Below are 14,358 nucleotides of genomic sequence, written 5' to 3' on the forward strand. Positions count from 1 at the left end.
AAAGGATTGAAAATAGAGAAATGGGTGTTTCTGCCATGTCTCTGGTTCCAAGTTCTTCACAGTTTACAAAATTGCTCTGCTTACTGCGCATTGGGCTCTGTGGTATGAATGTCTGCCCTCCATGGACAACATGCTGACATGAGGGGCGTGTCCTTCGGAGAGAAAGGCAGTCCTTGTGGCAGTTTGTCAGTAGGGCCCAGGGCTCGTGTCTCGGGATCCCAGCAGAACATTTGGGCCCTTCATGATCTCCATGGCCTGTCATGCTTTTTCCTCTCAAAGATGAGCGTGACACCTCCATTGTTCTAAGGATACATGACGTACCACGCAGCCTGCATGGGCCTTCATAGCCATTGCCTCCTGAATTCCATTTTACACTCTTCCATTCTCTGTAATTCTCACGGATAAGTTAAAAATGTGTGCCATTTACTGCCAATGATTTTGCATTTTTTTCTCTTAGAAAACTTTCACACACTAATTTTAAGAACAAGTGATTTATTGGCTCTGCTCTAGCAGATGGCAGAACTGTTACAAATGTCTTCCATGACAGCACAGTTAGAAAAGGCAGCTGATAACTGCTTGAAATGAGAGAGTGCTCAACATTAGGTAGTGTCTGTTTGAAGGGAGGTATTGGGAATGTGGCTTAGAAATCAAATGTGACTGTATCATAGCTTAAAACAGGAGACTCTGACTTAGAGTTCTGCATAGGAAGTATGCACCTTATAAAAATTATTGCTTTCTTCTACAAATCTGTATTCTCTCTGTGCTGGTGTATACACACGTGTGTGTACATGGGGTACATATAATGTGCTATATTTGCACGTGCGTGTTCTCTTGTTTGTTTATTTTAAAGCTGTTTTGAAATTTTTAAGTTCATTGCAAACACTGTAAACTTTGGATTCAAGTAAAAGTCTCTCCCTGGCTGTAGAGAGAGAATCTAGCTCCCAGCTTCATTCTTCCAGCAGCCCTTGTTATCGCTGGGTAGCTGCGAGCATGCCGCTGCCGTCCGACCTACAGGCTTACCCCTCTCCCCAGGAATCTGGCAACTCTGTCTTAAAGGACTGTCAGGAGGAAGTGGGCGTGGTATACTGCAGGGCCAGGATCGGGGCTCTGATGGCAGGAGCAGTACTCGCAGTTCTTAGTGTGTGGTCCAAGGCCTAGCTCCTCATGCTGCCCCTGCTATCTTCATATTTAAGTGGGGCCCTTGCTTTAGGATTCTATTTCAAAGTCTGCTAGGGTCTGACTCATTTTCTCCAGTTCTGTGCCCCCAAAGCAGAGTGCCATTACCTTCTTAAGCGTGACTCTGTCCCTGCAGTGGCTGTCATGGTTATGGTGACACCAGCACCCCTCCCCTTCCCTGGTCCCTGGATGTGCAGTGTGGGGCGAGGTGCAGGGGACCGCGATACCTTCCTCTCAGGCTGGTCCCAGCTCTTCTTCTTGCTGGTGCGGTGTCAGTGTCTGAACATGCTGTCTCCATATCCTCTTCTGTAAATACAGGTCACAGCAGACCCCCTTCCTCATCTCTGTGAGGCAGTGTCTTCCTTTCCTCCTGCTTTGTGGCCTTCCACACAGGAGAGCCCCACAGTGTGTGGGAAAACTCTTTCTGAGTCCATCCCTCTCCCAAGCTGTTGACTCTGCTGGCCAGCTGCCGGAATAGTCCCATCCTGGCTAGTGTGTGACCAGCGTCTTTCTATCCAGGCTGGTTAGGGGGAGGCAAGAGAGGAGGCTGCACATCCTGCCTGTTGACGTGTTCCCTCTGGAGTCACCTAGGGACTAGGAACAGTTGCTCTGGCCACTCGACAGCCCTATCACTCACCGCCACTTGCCTCTCCTAGCCCATCATTCTTGCCTCTAAAAATGTTTCTCTGTTCCTCAAGCGTTCACTTTTGGATTATTGTCACTAAATTTGCTGTTCTTTATCCCATGTCATGACTCACCAGCACACAGGAGGTAGCCTTAGTTATTAGCTCAGTGGGGTTGAATTACCAACACAACCATACTATTTTGGTTGTGAGAGCTTTCTGGCTCAATCCTTCCCAAAGTTCAAAGGCAAAAAAAAAAAGTGTGTTCTTTAGAATGTAGGTTGTCCTACTTTGAAAAGTTCTGTGGACAAGTATAATCACAAGGTGTGGAATGAGCATTCTTTTTTAATTTTATTTATTAATTTTACATCCTGATCACAGTTTTCCTTCCCTCCTCCCCTCCCAGTTCCTCTCCCGACTTTCCCTCTGTGCCCCCCAATCTACTTCTCCTCCATTTCTATTCAGAAGAGGGCAGGCCTCCCACAGATATCAACAATACATGGCATGTCAAGTTGCAGTAATACTAAGAACCTCCCTCTTACCAATGAACAGATGATCCAAAAACTAAACAGAGAAATACAGAGCTAACAGACATTACGACCCAAATGGATCTAACAGATAGCTATAGAATATTTCACCTGAACACAAAAGAAACCCTTTTTTCTCAGCACCCCACGAAACCTTCTCTGAAATGATATTCTTGCTTGTCCGCTGCTTCAAACTGCCTCTGCCAGCACTTCAGAGGTTCCTCAGCCTCTCCAAAGGGCCTTCCTTCCTCGAGACAGCACATTTGCCAGAATGGGAAGCCATCAAAACAGATTCTGTGTTCAGTGGTGGAGACACTGGTCTGTGGAGCAGGGACGGAGTCCTGAATGAAGGTGCACTGTTGACGTGAGAATGGGCATGTCGAGGATGGCAATGGAGTGGCAAGGCTTCCCATGGATGAGCGTGGGTGTTGACAGACTGTGCAGAAAACTTTTTCTTTTAGGATGACTGCTGCATAAGACTACTCCCCTAGAGTGATACGCCCCCCCCCCACAAGTTAGCTAATTCACCTCCTTGTTCAGCAGTACATTATAAACCTGCTTCTTCATTCAGCTGTGTATCATAAATGCATTGATTTTCTGGGCTGCTGGTACATCTCCATCAGAGCTCATGGCCCTCCCCATCCCGGCTCTTCTGTACATGAGTCATTTCTTCATCCCCTATTGCGCCAATCAGGTCAATCCCAGAGCCAAGAGGTGGTACTGGTCAGAGGGACAGGACTTGCTATTGGTCACTTTGGCAATTCCCCATGTAGGCTAGGATCAGGACATTCCCAGCTCAAATCTCTGAAAAGACCTATGGATGAGTCCTATCATCTAGGCCTCTGTCTGCCTCTAAGTGTGGGGGTGCTGCAGGATCATGAGGAACCCTCCCCTGTGCTGTGCTGCTCTGTCCACAGCAAAAGTACTCTTCCTTTAAATGCTGATTTTAATTCAATTATATTTTCCATGTGTGACCCAAACCTTAGGAGAAATGTATATCTAAGTCTCATCTATCTGTGAATCAACCAACCATTCACAGAGAATGTCCATTTTCAGCAATCGTTAGCATCCCACAACCCTGAGTCACCTGAAGCATTACTTGTTGTGATGGATAGAGAAGTACCTTCTGGCACTCACCACTCTCAGTCATGCCCTGATTTGTACCCCTACAGCTGGAACCACCAGAAATGAGGTTCTTGGCAGCTAAGGTTTGCTTGGCATGCCTTCACCAGCCTATGTCTACCCCACACAGGTGGGGACAGCTGTGACACCAGACATACAGGATGACATGACCACCAAGCAGAAGGGACCCACTGTACTCTGGCTTTGAGCACTAGCCCCAAGCCAGATATTTCCACACTCATCCCATTGGTCCACATGGTCACCTCAGCAGATGAGTCTAAATTGGGAGAAAGCCCCTGGGAGAGTAGACATAGTACTTATGGACCTATGGATGTGAATGTGGACAGCCAGTATGGAGGACTTAGCAGCCAATCAGTTGACCAAGTGGAGTTATCTTGACCCCCTCACCCCCGGAGTTTGCTGATATCATCCTACCCTAGTATGAATGTTCATTGGGGTCATCCATCTCTCATAGTAGAGCTTATTGGGGTGGTCTCATCCTCATTAAGGAATTCTTTATAGTAACCTACCATATTGGGGTGGTTCTACTTTCATGGGAAATTTTGTTTGGTCCCTAGAACAGCTCACATGAAGGATTCTTGACATGACCATGAGCAAAGGCCCATATACTCTCACTTCCAATGACCTAATAGCCACACTTCACGGGATATGGGTTCCAAGTTAGGTTAACAGTCATCATAGCATAGCACAGATGTGAGAGGCAGGTTGGTAAATGGAACCCAGGCTAGGAACCATGGTGGTGTGTTCATCTCTGCCAAGGAAGGCTCTTTCTGGCTTGCTCTTCCAAAGCCTTTCATTAACCCAGTTTTAAAGGTTCTTTCATGCCACTTTAGGTTGAGATATATTTAAAGGCCCCCCCCACACACACACACTCCTGATGATAATTTTATGTGTTATTTGGTTTTTTGTTTGTTGTTGCTGTTACTATAAGAAAACATCTGAGATAATTACATTACAAAGAGAAAATATTTGTTTTGGCTCATGCTTTTAGAGGTTCCAGGCCATGGCTGGGTGAACCAATTTCCCTTAGGCCTCTGATATTGCCAGATGATAACGTCAGGGACATGTGGCAGAGAAAACTGCTCACTGCAATCTTTGTAGCATACCTTTCTTCACTCACCATAGTGTCCCAGAGATTCACCCAGGCTTATAGCACATACTGACCATTCTTTCATCATTTCTTCCTAGTACTCCATGATGTGGATATACCACCAAGTGCTTAACCCTTCACTCATCAAAGGCTATCGGGGTTGCTTCCTTTTGGAGGCTATTATAAGAAACACTATTAGATGTTTATACAAGTTTTTGATTGAACATGCCTTCCTTTCTTTGGGATAAAGGCCAGAGACTATTGTCACATAACAAGTATGTGTTCATTTTATATTCCCACCAGAAAATTAAAGTGATCCAGTTTTTCCACATCCTCCTCAGAACTCAATGCCATCCATGTTACTTATCTTAGCTGTTCTGGTGGGTGTGGAGTGACATCTTATTGTGGGTTTATTTTGCATTTTTCTGATGGCCGGTAGTGCCGAGGATCTTTTCATGTGTTTGTTCTCCATCTGTGGAGCCTCTGCACCGAAATGTCTCCTGCCCATTTTATGACTGGGTTGTTTTTGGTGTTCAGTTTTGAGATGCAGTGCACGTGGCTTCTCTCCCACTCTGCACCATCATTTTACCCTCTCAATGGAGCTTTTGGCAGAGCAAAGGGTTCTGATTTTGAGAAGGTCCAGTTGTTCAGTTTTTCTTTTTATAGATGTTCAGTCCAAATCCAAGAGCTTTTGCTTAGTCCTAGGTCCCAAAGATGATGTCTTTTCCTTCCTAGAAATTATATAGTTTTAAACTTTTATGCCCTTGGGTGCACTTTACATGCATCTGAGCTGGAAATGGAATCTCTTGCCTTGTCTATAGATGCCTAGCATGGTATGTGGGAGAGGTAACTTTTCCATCATGAAGTTATTTTTGAAATTTTTTTTTGTCAAAAATCACTTGGGCATGTTTGTGTGGGTCTATCTCTGTGTTCCCCACTTTGTTTTGTTGATTTAGTTGTCTATTCCTCCACAAACAGTTTGTATTAGTGTACTAATATGATTGGATTTGGGATGCTCTATAGTGATTTATCTGGTTATATTCCTCTTTTTACCCCAATTTAAAGCTACTCTAGTTAATTTGTTATTCCATATAAATTGTTTATATCAACAAAGTATCTTGCTGTGGTTTGGACAAGGATTTTGTTAAGCCCTTGCAGAATTTCAGTGTGAGGGTAACTGATTAGTTTTAGTTGGAGCTTTAGGTCCATGGACATGGCACACTTTCTATTTTTCAGATTTTTTTTTATGAATTTTAGCATTTGAGTCTTGCACATGTTTTGCTAGATTTAAATGAAATTATGGAATTTTTAAGTGACATGCAGGGATGGCTAGTTAGATGGACATATATAGTCAAAGGAAGCAGAGGAGGCCCTGAGATAGAGGCTTTGTGTTCCCAGAAGGCATTGCAAGAAAAAAGGCAAGAAGGCATGAGGGTGGGTATCTAAACTGGACTACTATGGGGAAGGGGAGAGAGTCCAGTGGCCCAATAAAATACCCAAGCCAGCACCCATTGGGGACTCCCAGCCTTAGGGCCTCTCCTATCCTGAAGGAATAAAGCAGTTCACTTTCAGTTCCTCATGGCTTGGTCTTTAATCTTTCTTGGATATTCAGTTCATTGTTCCAATGGAATGAGCTCTGAAATCGCCCTAGACAACTATCAACACTCCTATTACAACAGATACGTTTTTTGTTTACGTAGGATCCTTGTGACTTCCAAGTGGAAGAGCATGTCCTCTGGAGATATGCATAGTTTCATGTCTTTGCTTCTGATTTTCATACTTCCTTATTTTCTTATCTTGTCCTATAGCGAGAGCTACAGTACATAGCACTATGTTAAACAAGAGAGCCACTTCAGATCTCCTTCACCCAGGGCCCTGAGATGCCAGACCCTCAAGGTCACCAAAGGTCAACCTGAGACAGTGGCTTTGAGGTCATTGTCTCATGCAATGAAGATTAGAGATGTGAACTCTCATGAGATTATGCAGAATTACAGAAAAGTGAGAAATTAAGGATAAATGAGAGAAACTCCCAAGAGTGGAAGTGTTTCCAAGAGCCAGGGAAATCCCTGGGGATTCCTTTTTCTAGGGTCTTTTATACTGTCATGGCAGACAGTGAACAAAGGCTGAGGTAATCTGCATTGAGATTGGTTGGTTCTCAGTGCTATCATGAGCCATAGAGGACCCACACCCTCTATGCAGTCTCTTTGGTCTGCTCGTGTACTCCCACCCAGTTAGGGGTCTCGGACACCCACTTCGTCCATCTCTGGCTTGTGCTTTGTTAGCTGCTGATGTCGATTGCTGACTGCTAGCTGTTAGTCACTGGCTGATGTTGGTTCCTCTGACCTGGCAGACGTCTTAAATCTCAGTAATTGGACTAAATCATCTCTGTTCTCACAGCCACCAAGAAGTAGCTGCATTTGTTTAGTTAACTCCTTGTCTGTGGGATGGTCTGGGTTAACTTTCCTAAACTAGGTGGAAGCTTCTTGTTAGAAGCCAATCTTACTTACAATTTAGTCTGTTACAATTAGATGCATCAGAAACCAGGATGTAAGAAACAGTGCCTCATATGTGTCACTCAAGGGCTTTGGAGGACAGGGAGCATCTGTCCTTCCATCAGTGGCCCAGAGTCCTGTTCTTCCTCTTATCTGTCTAGTTCGGTTATCTCATACTCAACCACAGCTCTCGTATTCCTCTTCCTTGGTACCACAGACACTACCATTTTAATCTTCAACCCAGCCTCTGCTTTCACTGTCAAATGTGTGAACAACCTCCGTCTTCAACATGGACCCTTTCCTCTTACCATCTACAGAGAGAAACTGGCTCTTTCAGTACTACTATTGTGGGATTCTTAAGTGGTCAGAGTGTGAAACTACCTACTAAGTGCTTATCTTTATACCTGTTTGTTAGTGCTGCCCTCAGAGCTTATCTTTGCAGTGGGAAGCAGTTTATGCAGAGACTCACAGCTGGGCCAAAGTGCAGAGAGTAAACGACTTTGGAGTATTTGGCCCTAAATCGGACATCCATCAAACCCCTTCCAAGGCTCAGAGAACATCACAGAAGAGGAGGAGAGAAGACCCAGAAGTTGGGGATGAGTGCTGGAAAGAGTATCTTCTGGACGTGACATGCCTACGGCTCTCTTCTTAATTCTTGCTGGACTTCATTTGCTGATATTGTCAGTGACATGTCTGTCCCACATTCATGATGGAGATTGATCTATAGGTGTCTTTTCTTGTACTACTTTCATCTGCCTTTGCTATCAGAGTAATATTAGCCATGAAATGAGTTGGGAACTGTTTCCTCTATTTTCTGGGAGTGCTCATGCATAATTCATATTAATTCTTTAAGCATTTTATAGAGTTTATAGTGACACCATTTGGGCCTACATATTTATTTCAGGGGAGGATTTTAATTCTGAGTTTAAGTTTTCTAACAATTATAGAGCTATTCAAATAATCCTTTTTAAAATGGATGAATTGTGGCCCTTGGTGTTTTTGAGGAATTGGCCTATTTCATCAGTATCAAGTTCATCCTGGTGGAGCTGTTTCTTTATTTTATCTTGATGCCTGCAAAATCTTGGCACATCTCACTTCATTGATAATATAAGCAATTTGCAATCTCTTTTTTTTCAATCTTTTATGTCACAGATTTTCTTTTTTTCTAATTTAAAATTCATTACTTTCGTCTCTTTCATTGTTGCATTGAGTGTATTTTATTGCTCTTTACGCCGGTTCTTGATGTGGGGTTTAGGTTACAGATTGAAGACTTTCCTTCTTCCTCAATGTAAACATTTGTGGTACAGTTTCCACTCGCTAAACTGACTTTACTGTGTACCATAAACTTGGATGTGCTTTTACGTTTTTATTTTTATTTAGTGCAACACATTTATCCCCTCAGATTGTCATTGATCCATGGGTTACTCATACATATGTATAACATCCAAGTTTGGGACTTCCCACTATCATCCTGTTGCTGACTTCTAGCTTGCCTCCACTGCTTTGGAGTCACAATCAATGATTCTGTTGTTCAGTTTTTGCCAAGCTGGTTTCATGGCTCAGGCTATGGTCTGTCGTGGTATGTGTTCCACAGGAGATTGGAAGGAGTGTGTGTCCTGCCCTTATTTGGGTAGTATGATCCACACGTGTTCATCAGTTGCACTGTTGAGTGTTTCAGAATTGCTTGTTTTCTGTTTACTTGTCCATCTAAGAAAAAGTCTAGCTAAGAAAGTGATGTTGAAACCTGCTGCTGATGTTGCAGACTGGTTTGTTTCTCCTTTAGAGCTGTCATTTCTGCCTTGCATACTCTGCTGTTATGTTGTTTGGCGTGGACTTATTTAGGATTACATCGCCATGTCGTCTGTGGACTAGCCCATCTACCACTACGCATGTCTCTGCTTCGTCTCTTGTAATCTCTACTCTGCCGGCTTATTCATATGATGTTAATATAGCCTAGGCTGCTGCCCGCTGATGTGTGCAAGGTACGTTTTTTTATCCATGTGCTTAATTTCATTCTTTCTATATAATTACATTCGAAATTTTACATGGGTAGTATATAGTTGAGTATTTAAACATTTTCAGTGTTACCTTTTTAGCACATTGACATTAAGTGTAATTATTGACATATTTAAACTTAAATGTTGCCTTTCCCTTTTTCCTCCTCCTCTTCCTTTCTGAGTATTTCAATATGAAACCCAGAGACTTACACACATGCTAAGTAAGTGTTGTAGTACTTAGCTTCACTCCAGGCTTGTTTTTCTACTTTTTGTTTATCTGTTTTTCTTTGCTTTCTTTGGATTACTTAAATGTATTTGGAAATTCATTTTACTGGTAATGCTTTTGAACATATGTCTTCAATACCCCCTTTCAGTGGTTGCTTGAGATATTAAGTTGCATGCACGTGACTTAGAGCAGTGTGTTTGTATCCTGGTTCCCCTTGTTTATGACACTTGGCCTAACCACTCATTGATAACATAATAGCTAAGCATTTCCTCTCTTGCCCTTGGGAGAATGTGACTGTTACAATGTCTGATTCCACTTTCAAACATGGGCAGGGGAGAAGGTTGTGTGAGCTGTGTGTTTGCCCTGTTCTTTCCTGATGCTGTTTCCTTCTACAACTTCCTTTATAATCTGAGTAGTTCAGAGTGGTTTTTTCAGAGCAGGTCTTCTGGTGAAAACTTTCATTGTGCTTCAGAGTATTTTGATGTACCCCTCACTTCTGAGGGTCCTTCCTGGCTGTCTGATAGATTACTGAATGCTAGAGAGACGTTTTGCCTCATTCCCACGGCTCTCCATTCCTGGCTGCAGACTCAGGATGCTATAGAGAGGTCTCTTTACTCTCAGCATCTGAAAACATGCTGCTTCCCCATGGCTTACCTTCTGATGGCAAATCCTTGTCATTTGAATTGCTTTTGCTATGTAGGTAAGAGGTTATTTGGGGCAGCATCAAGATTTTTCTTTATAGCTTTTCAGAAATTTAATGATCATGAATCTTGGCAGATGGGGTCTGCTATGTTTGGGGTGAGCGAGGTTCTCAACTTTATTTTAAATAAGAAATTTCTAGCTTCTAGTTTTCATCTCATAACATCCACACATATATGTGTATAAACAAGATTTATTTTGTTTGTATTTATATGTATATATGTGTGTATTGCATATGGGTACCTGTAGAGGCAAGACAAAGGCATTGGATCCCCTGGAGCTGGGGTTGCAGATAGTTGTGAGCCATCTGATGTGGTGCTGGGAACTGAACTCTGGTCCTCTGGAGGAGCAGCAAACGCTCATAACCACTTAGTCATCTCTCCAGCTTCTTCAGTTTTTAAGTCTAGGTCACTTGCCTATATGGAGACATTTTCAGGCCTCACTTTTGTAAGTGGCTTTTTAGTCCTGCTTTATCTTTCCTGTCCTCAAGTCTCTTGTGGCACGGATTGAACACCTTTGGTTATGGCCCCAGAGACTCCTGGGCTCTGGCCATTGTTTCTCTGTGTTGTTGAGACAGGGGGATAGTTCACTAACTCTTCCTTCTTCCTGTCCTAAGAAGGACACCCACAGATCCACTTGCTCATCGTCTTTGGTTACAGTCCTTCCTTCTCTATTCTTTTACTATCCCCTGTGTTTGCTGAGGCTCTCCATTTTCTTCTGTTTCACATGGGTTCACAGTTGCTCCCTGAAGCTGTGGCTTCTTTATACCATCACCTGGCCTTCATAACATGTGCCATCCCAGTGCTGGTGCCTCTGTGCTCTGCGTGAGATCTCCCTGGTTCTTGGTAGGACCAGTGACTTCCTACTGGGATCTGTGTATTTTTGTAGCAGGGCTTGTGTTCCATTTAAACTTCATGCTCCGGGCATCTTTAAACCGTGCTGTTCGGCAAGGTAGATTAGAGTACTCCTCGTAGCTAACAGTGGAGGAGGTTCAGACCCCCACCAAGCCTCTTTATACATCTGAGGGTGGGGAGGCGTAGGAGTTACAGCCTCCAGTTATCCCATGTATCACGGGCGTGTGCAGGAAAACTCCCCAGCTCAGCGTTCTTCAAAGCTGGGTGGTGGTGTAGGAACACTGCATCACGGCTTAGGAGGAAGGAACCCCCAGACTCCCAGCATGGAAGGAGGGGTGAGAGATTGCTGTACTTTCTTGTGGAGCCCATGATTGTCTGACACTCTTTGATCTTGCTGGGCTGCCCTTTTCTGGCTTCAGATTGACTGAGGTAGGCGTGTGTGTGTGTGTGTGTGTGTGTGTGTGTGTGTGTGTGTGTGTGTTCTTTTTTTTTTTTTTCTGTCTGCACCCAGGGCATTTATGGGTTGTTTCTTTAGTCCACCTCTGGGCAGATATACAAAAGGCATGAGGCTTTGCTGTAGGCTCCTTCTTTACTAGTTCTTTCCACCCTTGGCCCTCCATGTCTAAGGTTGCTAGAAGCAGTCAATGAATGAACAGGAGGAATTTAGTCTTCCTACTTCCCTGCACGTGGGCCACCTTTCCATCTTCATGCAGATGCGCCATCTCTTCTAGGGTACTTTGTTTCCTTGGAAGTTCATAGTGATGCTCAGCCCGTTTTCTTTCCAACACAAGAATACACTTACTTTTTGCTCAAATGAAAGTTTATCAATCTGAGCTGGGGGCCAGATCCCCTTCAGACTGCCTTTGCACACTGACTTCCACCCTGGCCAGTCATGCTTCAGGAGCAAGACCGAGCCCTTGTCACAGTGCTCAGCACACGCAGCCCTGTGCTCAGACAGTGTGCTGTTTAGCGATAAAATGCTACTTGTATGTGCTTGTGTGTGCTTGTGTGTGTGTGTGCATGGATGTACATGTCTGTATGTGCAGGTGCACATGCGTGTGTATGTGTGGACATCAGAATCCAGAGGACAACCTTTGGTGCTATTTCTCAGTTTTTTAAGATGGATCTCTTACTGGCCTGGAACTTGCCAAGTGTGCTAGGCTGGCTAGGGAGACCCAGGAATCCCCCGTTTCCACCTCTCAACTCTGGGATTCCAAGCACATGCTGCCATGCTCAGCTTTTAAAATGTGGGTTCTGTAGATCACACAGACCCTGAAGTATGCAAGTCATGCACTTTACCAACCCAGTCATCTCCCGAGCCCGGAAGATGCCATTTTTAATGAAAAAATTTTTCATGCAAAGTTCCTTTATGCTCTCAATTATTTGTTGCCTGATAAATATTAATAGTAAGGCTGTCCTTGGGGAATAGCATGTTTAAAGTGTGCTTGTTTTCTAAACGTAAAATGCTAGCTGTTGGGTTAACATCGAAATGTGCTTTCCAATGGGAATGCTCCTGGGAACGGACTGGAGGGTACTACACGCACCTGACAGAAGGCCTGTTTTTCTGTTGCCTTCATCACCAAACACTGCAGGCTGTAGGGACCGGGCTGCACGCCCTGCAGTGAGTTACCTTCCACAGAGAGCTGCTCTGGAGGAGCTGGGGCTCAGGCCAGAGCCCTCCTGGTATTTCTACCACTGGGGCTCCTGGGACTCAGGATGTGCCGGCTATTTGATTCTTGCCATCTGTGAGCTTTAACAATTCACACTTGCATTTGAAAAACGTTTAAGTATGTTCATGAAAACCACGTCTGTCTAAACTTTATCAAGAGTGTGTGCTCTGGACTTCTTTACCATACTAGACACATACACATGCATACTCAAATACACACACACACACACACACACACACACACACACACACACACGCGCACGCGCACGTGCACACACACGCATACTCAAATACACACACACACACACACACGCGTGCACACACACGCATACTTGAATACACACACACACAGGAGAGTACAGGCATATACACAAATACCTACACATACACAAATGTACACACACACACCTACCCATGCACACACATGAACATACATGCATACACATTCACATGTTGCAACATGTACATACACAAAGCTGTCCTGATTTGAAGGCTTTGTAACTTGTTTTTTGCACAGAGCATAAAAATATACCTCTGTAATTACGTGATGCTTAGTGATTAGATAATTACGGATAATTGCATGGGGTAGCTCTAAGTGTGAAAGCGTTACCGTAAGATCTAAAATGTACAAATTGCATAATAATTATTCTTGGGAGTTATTTGGTAATTCTGAGCATAATTATCATGTGATCCACAATGCATGTAATTAATGCACAATTGCATGGATTTTGCCTTCATAACTGCTTCCCCCTTGTTATAAAGCTCTTTGTCACAACATTTGAGTGTAAATATAATGTAATTGGCTCTGAGATTTAGTACATTAAACCCACAGTAATTGCTTCACAGGAATGTAACCCTATCCAACCAAATGCTGGGCTCTCACGCAAGATGGGTTGGGGGAACAGTTGTTCCAGTGTGGTAGTGCAACTAGGTCAGAATATAGTGGATATGCTGAGCAAGGCAGCAGGGCAGGTATGCTGGCAACCACATGCCCATTGTTGATGGGGGCATCTTTGCTGTACGTGAACCGACCCAGTAGACAAGGTCCATCTTCTGCATTGCACAAAAGTCTCTTTGGTTTAGGTTTCCTTTGTCTGCCAGCCACAGCTGGCACCCACTGCACCTATTTTTAAATCAATACAACAAAGGGCTGATTGTCGTTTGGGTCTGAAAGTTTAAGAAAGGTAAAGGAAATCTTACTAAACCCCACAAGGCCCTGTGATTTGCTGGAGGAACAGAGACCTGTGGGGGTCTGATATAAGAACTTAACCACATTTGCAAATTCATGCCTCGGTTTATACTCCTTTCTCCACAGGTTTCACATGGCAAGATGACTATACCCAGCATGTGATGGCCCAGGAGCTTGCAAACCTCCCCAAGGCCTACTCATGGCATGGGGAAGCTTCCAGCCCAGCCAGGTATGTGTAGGCATGACTTGTCTCTTTTTGCTCCCAGCCACAGCCATATCTTTAAGTTTGGTTGTTTTTAGTATAGCAAAGCAACCTCCATCTTTTTGGTATAGAATAGATATCCACGAGGAAGAGGCTTTTCCGAAAAGGAAAAAGGAAGTAACCTTGCAATATGGTTCTCTGGACACTGAGAGGCATGTCATGGGTCTCTCCTCTGCTTGTCTATGAGACCACCCCACCTCCCAGTAGAACCCTGCATCTTCAGAGATTTGCTCTAACGAAGTAAGATCAGAACTCTGATTTCTTACTTGGAAATTGTGTTTACTACAATGCAATGAGCAGGATTAATCCAGAAAGTCCTGGTCTTTCTCTCCCACAGCAAAAATTTGTCCTGTGTCATTTCATTCCCCTGCACTTCCAGCTGTAGGGTGATTGCCTAGCAGTCCCACTTCC

General features: G+C 43.9%; 1 protein-coding gene across 1 annotated transcript in view; it reads left to right on the forward strand.

Annotated features, from left to right (window-relative positions):
• Ptprn2 (protein tyrosine phosphatase receptor type N2) overlaps positions 1-14,358 on the forward strand; it is a 749,243-nt gene that overhangs the window by 265,860 nt on the left and 469,025 nt on the right. The window contains exon 4 of the mRNA XM_059279385.1: positions 13,812-13,914. Coding sequence (XP_059135368.1) covers positions 13,812-13,914 — 103 coding nt within the window. The remainder of the gene's footprint in view (positions 1-13,811; positions 13,915-14,358) is intronic.

The sequence above is a fragment of the Peromyscus eremicus genome, chromosome 14 (genome assembly GCF_949786415.1).
Source record: "Peromyscus eremicus chromosome 14, PerEre_H2_v1, whole genome shotgun sequence".
NCBI lineage: Eukaryota > Metazoa > Chordata > Mammalia > Rodentia > Cricetidae > Peromyscus > Peromyscus eremicus.